General features: G+C 47.6%; 1 protein-coding gene across 1 annotated transcript in view; it reads right to left on the reverse strand.

Moving 5' to 3' along the window:
- LOC133374439 (uncharacterized) overlaps nucleotides 1-12,740 on the reverse strand; it is a 27,556-nt gene continuing 14,816 nt past the window's right edge. The window contains exons 7-12 of the mRNA XM_061605402.1: nucleotides 12,130-12,298; nucleotides 10,080-10,258; nucleotides 9,237-9,380; nucleotides 7,508-7,669; nucleotides 4,752-4,867; nucleotides 1-194 (exon numbers count right to left, since the gene is read on the reverse strand). Of these exons, the coding sequence (XP_061461386.1) occupies nucleotides 62-194; nucleotides 4,752-4,867; nucleotides 7,508-7,669; nucleotides 9,237-9,380; nucleotides 10,080-10,258; nucleotides 12,130-12,298 (903 nt within the window). The 3' untranslated portion in view covers nucleotides 1-61. The remainder of the gene's footprint in view (nucleotides 195-4,751; nucleotides 4,868-7,507; nucleotides 7,670-9,236; nucleotides 9,381-10,079; nucleotides 10,259-12,129; nucleotides 12,299-12,740) is intronic.

The following is a 12,740-nucleotide window of genomic DNA, read 5'->3' on the forward strand; positions in this document are numbered from 1 at the left end:
CAGTCCCAAGATTATGGTGGTTGACGTCCAAGGAAGATAGGAACATACCAAGTCAGATAATCTAGCCCAGTACTGTGGGACAAGGCCGGCAGCAACTCTTCAGGGTTTCAAGCATTCTCAGCTCAACCTGGAAATTGAACGCAGAACCTTCTGCATGCCAAGCACATGCTCTGCCACTGGGCTTCAGCTCTTCCCTATAAGATTAATAACACAGGAAGTTGCCTTGTGCCAAGACAGACCTCTAGTCTGCCTAGGTCAATATTACCAACACTGACTGGCAGCAGCTTTCCAGGGTTTCAAAGAGGGAGTCTTTCCCAGTCCTACTTCTAACTGAAGATGCTGAGGATTGAACCGGGGACCTTCTGTGTGCAAAGCATACGCTCTACCACCAACCTACAACCCTCCCCCTGAGCTCCAGCCCTTTCCCTGCTCGGGGTAGTTGCTGGTAGGAATACAGTGACCCAAGCAGTAGCACAATTAGGCGGTTTTAGACCAGGAGTGGTTAACTTGTGGCCCTCCAGATGTTACTGGGACTCCCAACTCCCATCCACCCCCACCAGCATGGTGGATGGTCATGTGCTTTGTAGCCCATCTATTTTAGACTCAGGACTTCATAGCCTTCCTACTCCCCCCCCCTTTAGATGGCAATGTGCATTACTTCACTTACCTGAACATGCGGTAAATCAATCCTGCTACATTTTGCGGGGGGGGGGGCATGCTCATTCTGCTGAGTGATGCCCAAACACCTGTCCCAACAGCACCACTGGGCCCAAGTAGTGGACTTTGGGGACCAAAATTCAGTGGTAAGTAAGCTTGCCACTGGCGAGTACATCATTTGCTCTGGTGACAGCATGGAATCAGAAAGTCTCCCCTGGCTGGAAAAGTTAATGGATCCTCCCTGATGCCACAGTGACGTCAGAAGCACAGGTGAGTGGCAAAGGCTCTTCCTGATGCTGGACTGAGAACTGGACACTTGGAAGGAAAGGAAGCTTACACTGTTGTTATAATGTGGATGAGTCCTTCAGATGCAGTGGACTCAAATCCACAGCAGTGCTGGGTCTTAAGCTCAGCATAACGGCAGAAGATCCTGTCTCCTCTCTCTGGAGGGGGTGGGGGGCAGATCATGGCAAGAACAAACTGCTATACCACAAAACTGCCCCTCCTGGTACTGAAAGGACAGTAAGATGGGCAGCAGGAGGCAAGGCTTTCTGGGGATGGCATTTCTGTGAGGGGAGGTGGCGACAGGGCTCAGGAAGGAAAAAACCCAACTGTTTTTATACATTCTTGCATCAGGAGATTAAAAAAAGATATCCAAATGCCCTCGGCCTTTGAATCTGGAAATCTTGTTGTATTCGCCAAATAAAATCAAAATTTGATCACACCTAACAATGACAGCACAGGGCAGGGGTAGCCAACTTGGTGCCTTCCAGAAGTTGCTGAATGGAAGACAGCTCCTGGCAGCCTCAGCCAAAAGGCCAGCGCTTGAGGATGACAATGGGAATTGTAGTCCAACAACATATGGAGAGAGCCATATTGGCTACCCCTGACTTCTTAGTTATCCCATTAGCTAGTGTGTCAGACTGGGACCTGGGAGACCAGGGTTCAAATCCCCGCTAGGCCATGGAGCTCACTGGATGACCTTGGGCCAGCCACTGTCTCTTGGGCTAACTAACCTACACTCGACAGGGTTGTTGTGAAGATAAAATGGGGAAGGGGAGAACCACGTTTGTACGCCACCTTGAACTCCTTGGAGGAAAAGTGTGATATAAATGTAATAATAAATAAATAAGTATAATACTGGAAGGTAAAAGGAAGAATAACTTCTTACTGAGCAATTGGGTAGACTACGGCCCGCAAGCTTTTGGTTATATCTGCAGGTGGCAAAGGGGCTAGGGGCATACTTAAAAAAAAAAAAAACCAGGGGAGTGGAATATCCCTGAATGGGGTTCCCAATGATCTTCAGAAGTACACAAAAATATTTTTAAAAAGCTATGGTGGCAAGAAACAGACTGGTTTTCTGAGCATGCTCAGTAGCCACAGTTACTGAGCATGCTTGGCAGAATGTCCCACTGGGGGTGGGGGTGGGGGAAAGACAGGCAACTGGTACGGAGGTGGAAATCGAATGCCCCACTGGAGGAGTAGATGGCTGGCTGGCCCCGTAAACAGGGAGCACTCGTTAGGAGGTGAGGATACACTGCAACATTTTGTTGCAGACCCCACTTGTGGCAAGAACCAAGTTAAGAAGTAGTCCAATAGTTTTCCCCTAATGTCTGGTCTGGCAGTTCCAGGATACCTTGCTAGAATAGGTGATTAGAAGGTGAAGGCATCTCTGGGGAATCAAACATCATGCCAAACATAGCTCCTTCTATGAGGTTTCTTGAAGGAATCTAAAAGTTTTCATTAGGAGGAAATCTAACAACAAACTGTGGAGTCCTTCAGAAAGCCTCAGTATGGAATAAGTCATGAATTTTCATGGTATCCTATCTCTGCTAGGACACACCAGCTACTGTGATCTGCACGGACATTTAACCTTTACACTCTCTACTTGGTGTTCCTCAATATTAGCATCAGCCTAGAAGAAGAAACGTTACATACCTTCCACTAAGCCATGTCTCAGAGGAGACAGATCCACAAGCGGCATGCACAGGCAAATAGTGCTAATTAGTGGGTTTTCATAATTTAGTTCCTCCTCTCGGTACATGGAGGAGGAGAGGAGGGGTAGTAGGCAACAATCAGAGCTAAATTCTCATTTTAATTACTTTTGCTCATTAAAGTTATTCTGCAGCCTGCTATGGAAAACACACACACCAGAAAAACAAAATCAGAAGCAACAGTCCGGCATTTCTATTAAAAAATACCCATAACTATACACATGAGCCCCACAAAACTATTTCTGCACACAGCACAGAAAACCATGCATAATTTCCCAATATAAAATATTCATTACAGCTGAAGGATTTAGAATTGCGCTCCTTCATTTATAAGTCAAATGAGATAGTGGTTGCACATGGTGTTTTCCCAGCATGAGAAGGAAGACCAACCGTGCAAAAAGTGAGGATGAGAGTTGGGCAGCTGGCACAAAAGCCTTCCATCAGAACCCTAAAATAAGGACTATAGGGATGTAGGACTCTGAAGGTCATTTAGTCCAACTCAGTGTCCTCCACACAGGAAGCACCACTCTTGTCTACAACACAAATGGCTGGTATCCAACCTTAGTCAGAGTAGACCCACTGAAATTAACATACAAGACTAACAGAGGTCCACTGGATACCCCTCTGCCTCTATGTCCCTAAGGCAAAGGTGGGGAATCTCTGGTCTGATGGCCAAATGTGGCCCTCCAGCCTTCTCTGTCTGGCCCTTGGGACTCTCCACAGGCCACAACTCGCACTGGCCCCGCGCCATGCTGTCCTCAAGGGCTTTCCGCTTGGCTGGAATGCCTCCTAGAACTGCAGTAATGCTTCTTGTCCGCATTTTGTGCACAGCTTAATACATCTCTGTCATGTCCCTCCTTTAATTTTCTTGCAATCCAACTGGCACGTTGCAGAGTGCTTTGTTTCCGAGAGGCCCCTGTCACCCCGCCAGCACCAGCAATCCCTTCCATGCTGAGAAAAGGTGGCTGGGAACAGGGATGGCAAGATTTGTCCATTGTGGTCCTCTCAGGTTCTCATTTTTCCAATCTTAAATGAAGCCCTCGGCATTTCTGCAGCAATGTGTGCGTTTTTTTAAAATCCTCATGAAAAACCTCCAAGTTTCTCCTAACAAACACATTTTTTGTCAGCAGTTTTGACTGATGCACCCATTTTTCTGCAAGCCATTTCTGGTCATGTAATGCCTTTTTGTACATTATTTTCACTCAAAATATTCATTTTTATGCCCACTTCCCCCAACACATGCATTTTTGTAAACATTGGTTGGTTGGAAAGCTAGATCGCAAAATTCGGACAACTGCAAATTCCGAAGGACGGCTGGGTTTCAGTTCTCATACTATTTTGGAAAGTGTGGATTTGATAGATTTGGCTTGGAATGCGAACTGGATTGGATTTCTCATCCACCCCTACCTGTCGGGTTCAAACGGCTGTCTGTCTCCAGCTGCGTACGCCAGGGGTTGGCATCCTGTAGCCCTCCCAGCATTGTTGGTGTACAGCTCTTGTGGTCCCTGACTATGCTAGCTGGGGCGGACAGATGTTGAAGTCCGACAGCATCAGGTCCCTGCCATTATGTGGGAGAGCGCATGCCTTGTTGCAGGCACAAGGCCTCAGGGTCAGACCCCGGCAGTCTCCAGGCCAGGCTGGGAAATGATCCTGCCTGAATCCGCTGCCAGTCAGTGTAGACCAGGGCTGGGGAATGTATAGCCCTCTAGATGTTGTTGGACTACAACTCCCATCATCCCTGACCGTGGGCCAATGCTGGCTGGGGCTGATGGGAGCTTAGCATTGGCCCACGGTCAGGGATGATGGGACTTGTAGTCCAACAACATCTAGAGGACACCAGGAAGATGCTTTATACTGAGTCAGACCATTGGTCCATCTAGCTCAGTACTGTCCACACTGACTGGCAGCAGCTCTGTCAGGGTTTCCGACAGGGAGTCCCTCCCAGCCCTACCTGGGATTGAACCTGGGGCTGCCTGTATGCAAGGCAGGTGCTCTACCCATGAGCTACGGCTCTTCCCTACACCAGGTTCCCCTCCCCTGGCGTGTACACTTGCTGACTGGTCTCATGGGTATCTTTTGAGCAAGGGGGTGATCCTCTACCTTTGATTCAGCCTGTTCAGCCCTGGAACGTCAGCAGGCAAGCCCCCTTGCTGCAAGTAAATCCAGGCCCTCTGAATATCGGCCGTGAGAAGACGGGAAGGCGAAGACAGAAACACCTGCCAGGAGGAGAAGAGAGAGAGGAGGAGCTCAACACGCCACCTGATGCAAACCAGATCATCAGTATTTGACTCCAAGGCCACATTGTGGCTGGATAGAAAAGCTTTCTTTTCCTTAAAGGCACTTGAAAAATGTGGCTTTAGTTGCTGCTGTAAACTTGCCTTGTCGTTTTTCCCCAATATTCATTAAACTGCTGAAAGGCTGGGTTTTTTTAATCAACGGAGCTTGTTTCCTACTTGTTCTCTTTGCTTCTTTCTTCTTGTTTAAACATAAATAAAGCTTCCAAGCTTCATTATTATTAATGTTATACAATGCTTCAACGTGCACGGCACTTTAACACTAGATGCCTGCAGTTAGTTTCAATCAAGAGGCGACATTCAGAGCCAGTGGTGTAGTGTGGTGGTTAAAAGGTCGGACTAGGACCTGGGAGACCAGGGTTCAAATCCCCACTCAGCCATGACGTTCACTGGGTGACCTCGGGCCGGTCACTGTCCCACAGCCTAACCTGCCTCACAGGGTTGCTGTGCGGATGAAATGTGGAGGGAGAGAAGCACGCACCCCACCTTGAGCTCCTTGCAGGAAAGGTGGGACATAAAAGAAAGGATGAATGGGCGCAGCACCAGCTTTCTGCTGCTGCATGGCTTGCATTGCTTATGTCGGGTTGTCAGGTCTCAATGCTGCAGTGTCTATAGGAGCCACATCTGGCAGAATTCTGTGCCGTCCCTAAAATGCACAGCAGTCATGCCATGGTCCATCCCCCCCCTCCCACAGCCTGGCAACACTCTAACCCCAAATCCCCCCCCCCCGATTCACAGTCCCTAAGCCTCCAAACCTACTTTTCTTGCCAACCTCCTTCCTGCAAAGTGTTGCTTAGGGCCTCCTTCCTTCAGTTCCACATCTACACTACCTATTGTTCCTCCAAATCCCTGCTTTTGGAGGCCTTTCTATTTTATTTAATTCTCGTTAATATTTTAATTCTGCCTATTGGAAGCTGTAAAAGTTACACAGCAGTTGCAACAAGTCAGTCTGTTAAGACCACTGGTAAAGGTGAGAAAGAAAAGTTAAGATTCTCTCACTAATCGCACACATAGCCATCTCTCCGAGTCAGAGCTGAGAGAGCGCATGTCCTCACAACATGGAGGGAGAGCAAAGGAGAGTGTGCGGGCCGAGAAGAAGCGGGAAGAGATGCTCAATCCAAGAAACAAAGTTACAAGGTGGTCCGTGAGAGGAACACAAAACATGACTGTCTAGCACCTCCCACTGGTTCAGAGAGACTGGCCCAAGGTTCTCCAGTGAGCTTCCTGTTTGAATCGGGATTTGAACCCAGGTCTCCCTAGTCCTCATCTGACACTCCAGCAGGAGCCCTTGAGGCTGGCAGATCCAGCTGAAACTGAAGCTGAATCCCAGAGGACCTCAGACAGCTCCAAGTTGGCAACTTACTCCAACCAAGCCAGGAACAGAGACCTTTTTCTCACTTGAGCCAGACTGTCCCAGGGTTTGCCTCCCCTTTTGTGGAGAGTCCTCTGGCCTAGAGCCTAGCATCCTGCTGCCTGTCTGTCCACGACTGCCTAGTGTGTTGCCTGCAATGGGGAGGGCTAGAACCCCGGTGCAGGAGCTAGTCCCTTGGAGGAATCTGTCTCAGGGGGAGGGTCCAAGTTGGGCAGCCAGTCTTGTGTAGCAATTAAGGTGTCGGACTAGCATATGGAAGACCACACTTCAAATCCTCCCTCAACCATGAAGCTTGCTTGGGCGACCTTAGGCCAGTCACCAGTTCTCAGCCTAGGCCATCCCACAAGGCTATTGTGAAGATAATACAGAGGAGGAGAGAGAGAGAGAGAGAGAGAGAGAGAGACACGTGTGGCACCCTGAGTTTCTTGGAGCAAAAGAGATGTAGAAACGCAAAAATTATAAAGTAATTAATAAATACATAAAAATAGTTAGAGGGTCTCTAACTTCAGGGCCTCCCAGTCTGGTGCTGGGACCTGGATCCAGCTGTGAACCAGCTGACATCTCCTCCTCCTCAGTGCAGTGGTGATTAGGCAATTACAGTGCTGGACTTCAACATGTGGCAAGCCAGCCCAGCTGCATTTGGGGAGCCCCTTGCTCATTCTGCTGAGCAGGGCCCCGGACGTCAGCCCCAAAGTCCTACATCTGATGGCGTCACTGTCCCTATGAGAGTCCAGGCTGACGCTTGAGGTCACGGCACGTTATTCCAATGTGGGGAGAGAACAAAGGAAGGGGAGTGCAAGGAGGAGTGACACTAACAAGGGGAGGAATATGAGCAGAAATCTTAAGCCCAAGATTCTTGCCCCTGTCTAGTTGCAGCCAGAAGACAAGCCAGTAGAGGCTCATCCAGTAGGGTTAACGGAGCACCACCCCACTACTCTCAGCCAGCCCCCACCCGCTTGCCTTCATACTCACAACTAGTACAGGAAGGCAGACCAGGCTGTCAGCTGCCTCCTCAGTCTCAAGTGTTGCCCTTTGTAGAACTCAGCAGTGGGGAGGAGGGCGGGGACACAACTAGAATTAGTTGGCTCCACCTTTCGTTGGCCCCGGCTCCACCTACTGTGGGCCTCCCTGCCTTCCGCCCCACCAGTCCCAAAGGGCACCAGCCTCCACTGAAACAGGCTAGTACTTACCTGTTGAACTGCTGGGTAGTCATCTGCTGCCATGAAGGAATTTTTTAACAACAGGAGGACGGAGGCACAGACATTCTGCATCACGTCCGGGTTCCAGTCTTGCGTGAAGAGCTGGTCCCAGACGAACAAGACCGCAGGCAAGTTCAGCACACCGACAAACCCCTACGCAAGACAGGAGAGCTAAGCTGGTGCCGGCGTTCGATAGCAGAGGCATCCTTTCCTCACTGGCGTTAACGTGGAGGTGGACCTTACAAAAAAAGCTTGTTCTTCAGAGTGTGAGAACGCAAGAATGACCAGCCTGAAGAGTCTGAATGAGTCACTCGTTTGGGCATGCTTCCTCTCAGGGCAATTAACTCTGCTGCCTTTCAGCATGATGAAGCAAAATGGACGCGGACGCTCCAAGCGGCACATGATGTTACGATGGGATGGAAACACATCATCCCAGTGGATGCTGACTGGGAGCCAGAGCAGTAAATCTTACAGAGATACATCAGGAAGCTTCTTCCGACGGGCAGATAATTCTGCTGTATCTCTGTGTTTGTGATCCAATCACATTTGATGAAGAGTCAGGGCAGAGGTACCTGCACCTAGCAAAGGCTAACTGGAAGGAGGTGAGGCCAGAGGAATCATGCAGAGATGCAGTGGGCAGACTCCTCTGTGGGTAATTCTTCTGGGTCTGTGCACGAGGAGAGACTTGCTGATTCAGTCACACAAAATGCTGAGAGGTAGCAGGGTTAGTTGTTCCCCAGCAACAGCTGATGGCACAACCTTGGAGTCCAGGTTGTGATGCCCTCCTGACTCTGAGGACTCCGCTCCAGAAGTCTCAGTAGAACCACAGTCTTCCATGCACTGTCCACATCAGTAGCTGTTGAAGCAAGCTAGGGCCCTTTAACTAGAGAGGCTTCTCTCACAAAAACTGAGCTGCACCTCTCTTTAAGGCTCAGACTGGTGCTGAAGCAACATTTGAACCTTGGTCTTATGATGCTCCAGCTTGGACATGGAGCTGTCCAGGCTGCTACCTGCAAACTCTTACCTTGCCTTGCTGTCTATTCTGACTTACCTTGCTTTGCTTTATCAGAACCTGGACCTGCCTTGCCTTATTGACTTGTGGCGCCTTACTGAAACCTGGACTTTGTCCTGTGATACACCCTCCCCCCCCCCACACACACACCCTGCTTGGGCTAGAACACTGCTTGAGAACAGAACGGCTAATTAGAATGAGCCAAAGCAGTGAATCACACAGAGACACAGCAAGCAGCCTCCCTCTGTGGAAGCCCACAAGAGCCTTTAATTATTTAAGTCATCTCTCAAGGCACACATAAGCAACTCTCTCTTGGCCCACTGGAAACTACTCCCCTAAAATCTGCCCCCTCTGCAAATAGGGGCTCCCAGGCAGGCTAGTCAGGAAGGGACTTCTGTTTCCTTTCTTCCATAGCACTAGATGAGGAAAGAGAATTTGAAATCCACTGAACCAGAGCACATACGGGACCCGGCTGTGGCTGTAGCTACAGAAGAGCCCCCTTGTGGCTGCAAGCTGGTACCACAGCCACTTCAGAAACGTTATGCAGCATCACCGCTTTGAGAAGTGTCCCTCATAGAAACTAACATCTAGTGGTTTTTTGGACACATTTTGATCACCTCAGTCACGTTTTCACCTGCAAAGGGTGGCCAGGCAAACATATCCCCATTACACAGAGACATTATTTGCAGACTTTTTGTTGTTGCTTACCTCTCCCATCCATTTCCTGAGGAAAACGACTGGGCTTGCCAGCAGCTCCTTAGTTTTGTTCGGCCTTGGTTGGAATCCATTTTTAACCACGCAGGTCCCTTGAGTGCTCTCTCTTTCCTGAAGTATCAGTTCCACCAAGAAATCCTTTAAAAAACAGAAGGAGCCACAATGTTCACGGTGGAACAATGACAGAGATTCGTGGTTTATTTTCTTCATACCTTCTACAAGCATGGTCCACACCAATTTGCCTGATGATGCTGGGACAAAGGTTAGGGCAGAGGTGGGGGACCTTGGGCCAGGAGGCCGAACACAGCCCTCCAGGTTGCCCTATCTGGCTCTCAGGACTCTCCCCCAGCCAGACCTCCTCTTACCACTTCCCTGCTCTTATCTGGCCTGACTGGACTGTGATTTAAAAAAATAAAGCCTTTCTTGCCTGGATGGAGGATAGAGAGGTTCACATGTGCATGCCTCTCTACATATCGACACCTCTGCCTTTTGCACGGCTGGAATGAAGCCAAGCCTACCGTACAAAGAGGCCTTGGCCGAGGACCATAGCACACTCCTGGTGCTGCTACTGTTCCCACCAGCAGCAGCCTGGTCACCCACCTGCGAGACTCTTGAGAATCCCCAGCAGACCACAAGAACTTACTCTCTGCAAGGGATTGCCTATCAAATGGAACTTCGGAACGCCCTCTTCTTAAAGGGCACTGATGATGCAAGCTTATTGCATTTTGATACGTTTCCATGTTGGTTCAATACTGTATTTGTAGGTGGTGTACAATTATTTTATTCGCCTGTCCATGAAGGGGAGCTAAGAAGTATTTTAAATCAATAAATATGTACTTTAGGGTCAACTGTGATATTCTTTCTGAAAGCACGTTGAAGGTGAGCAAAGAGTTCTGTATCTTCCTTCTCCAGAAGGCTCATCACTGACTCAGCGATTACAAAGATTTTCCCCCAAGTTGGGAATAGGTTCTGGTGTAGAGAATGCAAGTACATGGCTAATTCATACGGGTGTTCTGCTAAAAATTAAAACAAAAACAATCATGTTAGCCTGTATGTAAGTGACATTTCCCCCTCTCTGTGTTAACCCATTTCAATCACCAAGGTGGGTGGGGCCTAACCAATCGTCTAGTCCAAAAGCCATTTGTAGCTCTTGGCCTAATTTAATCCAGATGACAAAGTAGAGGGACAGGGGGTGGCACAGAGAGAGAGATTTAAAAAGGGGGTGGCAGAAAAAAGGAGAGATTGAAAAGGGGTGGCAAAAAGTGAAAGTGAAAAAGGGGGTGGCAGGAAGAGACTGAAGGGGTGGCAAAAAGTGAGTGTGAAAAACAGGGTGGCAGAGAGAGAGGTGGCAAAAAAGTGAAAAAAGGGTGTAGCGATAAGAAAGAGAAAACAAGTGGTAGAAAACGGGATTTTTTGTCATTCCCTTTGTTTGGCTTGGGTCTCAGCTGCCACTGACTCGACCACCACCACCATCCAGAAAGCATGTCTCCCTTGTTGTGCTGTGTGTAGTTGTGTTGCTTAATTTTGTTTAAAAGCAGCACCACAGCAGCAGAGAGTAACAGCAGATGTTGAAATGCGAGTGTGCCAGCGTGTGCGTACGTTTGCCTAAGAAAGCAGGCTTTTACCCTGCATCAGCATGACTTAGTAAAATAAGAAAAGCTACTTTATTTGTAGAAATACATAGTAGATAGAAAAGCATACCTAGTTCTAACTAACTAACTAAGTTGGAAGCATAACGCCCAGGTGCGGAAGTTAGCCCCATGCTTGGAAAGAGCAGAGACAAAGGGATGTCTCCTCTCTCACACAGTCGGAGGACAAAGAAGTGGAAAGGGCAGAAGGAGGAGGGGCAGGTAAGCTTTCCTAAAGACGTAACAGTCTAGGGACAAAAGGAAGTCAGTCAGAGTATCACAGGTAAAAGTAAACAAGCTCTATTTCCCTTCTGGAGCTTAAACAAAAGAACAAAACAGGAGTTGCTCTTGCCCCACTTCCAACATCTCTCAACAGGGGGAAAAATAAAGATTCCCCAACTCCTCCTGATCTAGCAAGCTTCTGTAATTCTTGCATTGCCACTATCTGACAACCTAAACAACTTCACAGGGTTGCTGTGAAAATAAAGTATCGAAGGGGGAGGACAGAGGATCAACACTATAAAGCCTCTGGGACAGGGTTAAGAAGACTTTAATCTTGTGGGGTCTACTTTGCTTTTTATTTGAGATCCACCAACTAGAGCCAAGTGCAAAAAAAAAATTCACTTTTAGAATTTTGAGTCCAGGGAATTGGTTTGGAGTACCAAAACTGAGTGGTGCTCATCCTGTCCTTCCATCTAAATATCTACTCCAGAAATACTCCCACCTCTCAGAACTTTCTGCATTTCAGAAGTATAATTTTAGGGGGAATGCATTTTGTTGTTGCCTTTGCTAAACAATTGGGAGTCAGGAATCCTCACTGATCTAACTTAGTTTAGGGATGTGCTAAGCCCAATTCAAATTTGGTATCAAATTTTCCATTAATTTGCTTATTCTCTATTGTTGCAGATTTTATGCAACAGTGTTCCACAGCTATCTTCAATTTTTTATTTAAAAAAAAGCATGATATTAATTTTGTTGATATTTCTTTTTCATTTATCGATGTTTCCTTTCAAAATAGCAATATTAATATCAGTATGTTTTGAAAGGAAAGAAGGATGAATAAAAGCAGTGGCTAGCAGACAAAAAACAAATTCGAATCGATACCAGCCTGTTAGGTAAATGGCACTGGCTGATGGATCCCATCCCTACTTCTGATCACACAGAGACCTGCTAACAGATGCAGATCTAACTCCTGCCTGCCTCTGCTCTAGGAGAAATAAGGGAAATTCTGCAGTCATTTTTGTCTGTAAATGATTTACCTCTTGACGTGATTTGCTCGAATGCCATTTGCAAAGGAAAAAGCCAGTTGATAAGGTAGGGTTCATAGGTACCGTCAAAGACATACAAGACATTTAAGCTTTTGCTGGTCTCCAAAATCATCTGCTCATTTGTAGCAAAGGGGCACATACAGGGAATGCTTCGATATTTCTGTCAGAAGGAAATGAGGGAGGAATGCTGTAATGTTTTTTGGTTTTGCATGTAACAATGAGAACAGCTTGGGCGTGAAAATACATCATGGCTCAAGTTGATACAGGACAAAACTTCCCAGCGTTGACAGCTGAAACTGCACTCGGTATTTCAGTACAGCCTTCTAAAGCAAGCCATAACTCCATGGTAGACTGTAAGTTTTGCATGAAGAAGATCTCAGGTTCAGTTGTATTGTTTTTATGCTGTACACGGCATAGAGATTTTTTAAAAACAATAAGCAGTGTATAACATCTTATAAATGAATAAATAATCCCCAGCATCCCCAGGTGGCGCTGGGAAATAACCCTTCCTGAAACTTTAGAGAGCTGCTGCCAGTTAGTGTACACAATACTGAGCCAGATGGACAAATGGTCTGCCTAGGGATAAGGCAGCTTTTTGTATT

The sequence above is a fragment of the Rhineura floridana genome, chromosome 21 (assembly GCF_030035675.1).
Source record: "Rhineura floridana isolate rRhiFlo1 chromosome 21, rRhiFlo1.hap2, whole genome shotgun sequence".
NCBI classification, from domain to species: Eukaryota; Metazoa; Chordata; class Lepidosauria; order Squamata; family Rhineuridae; genus Rhineura; species Rhineura floridana.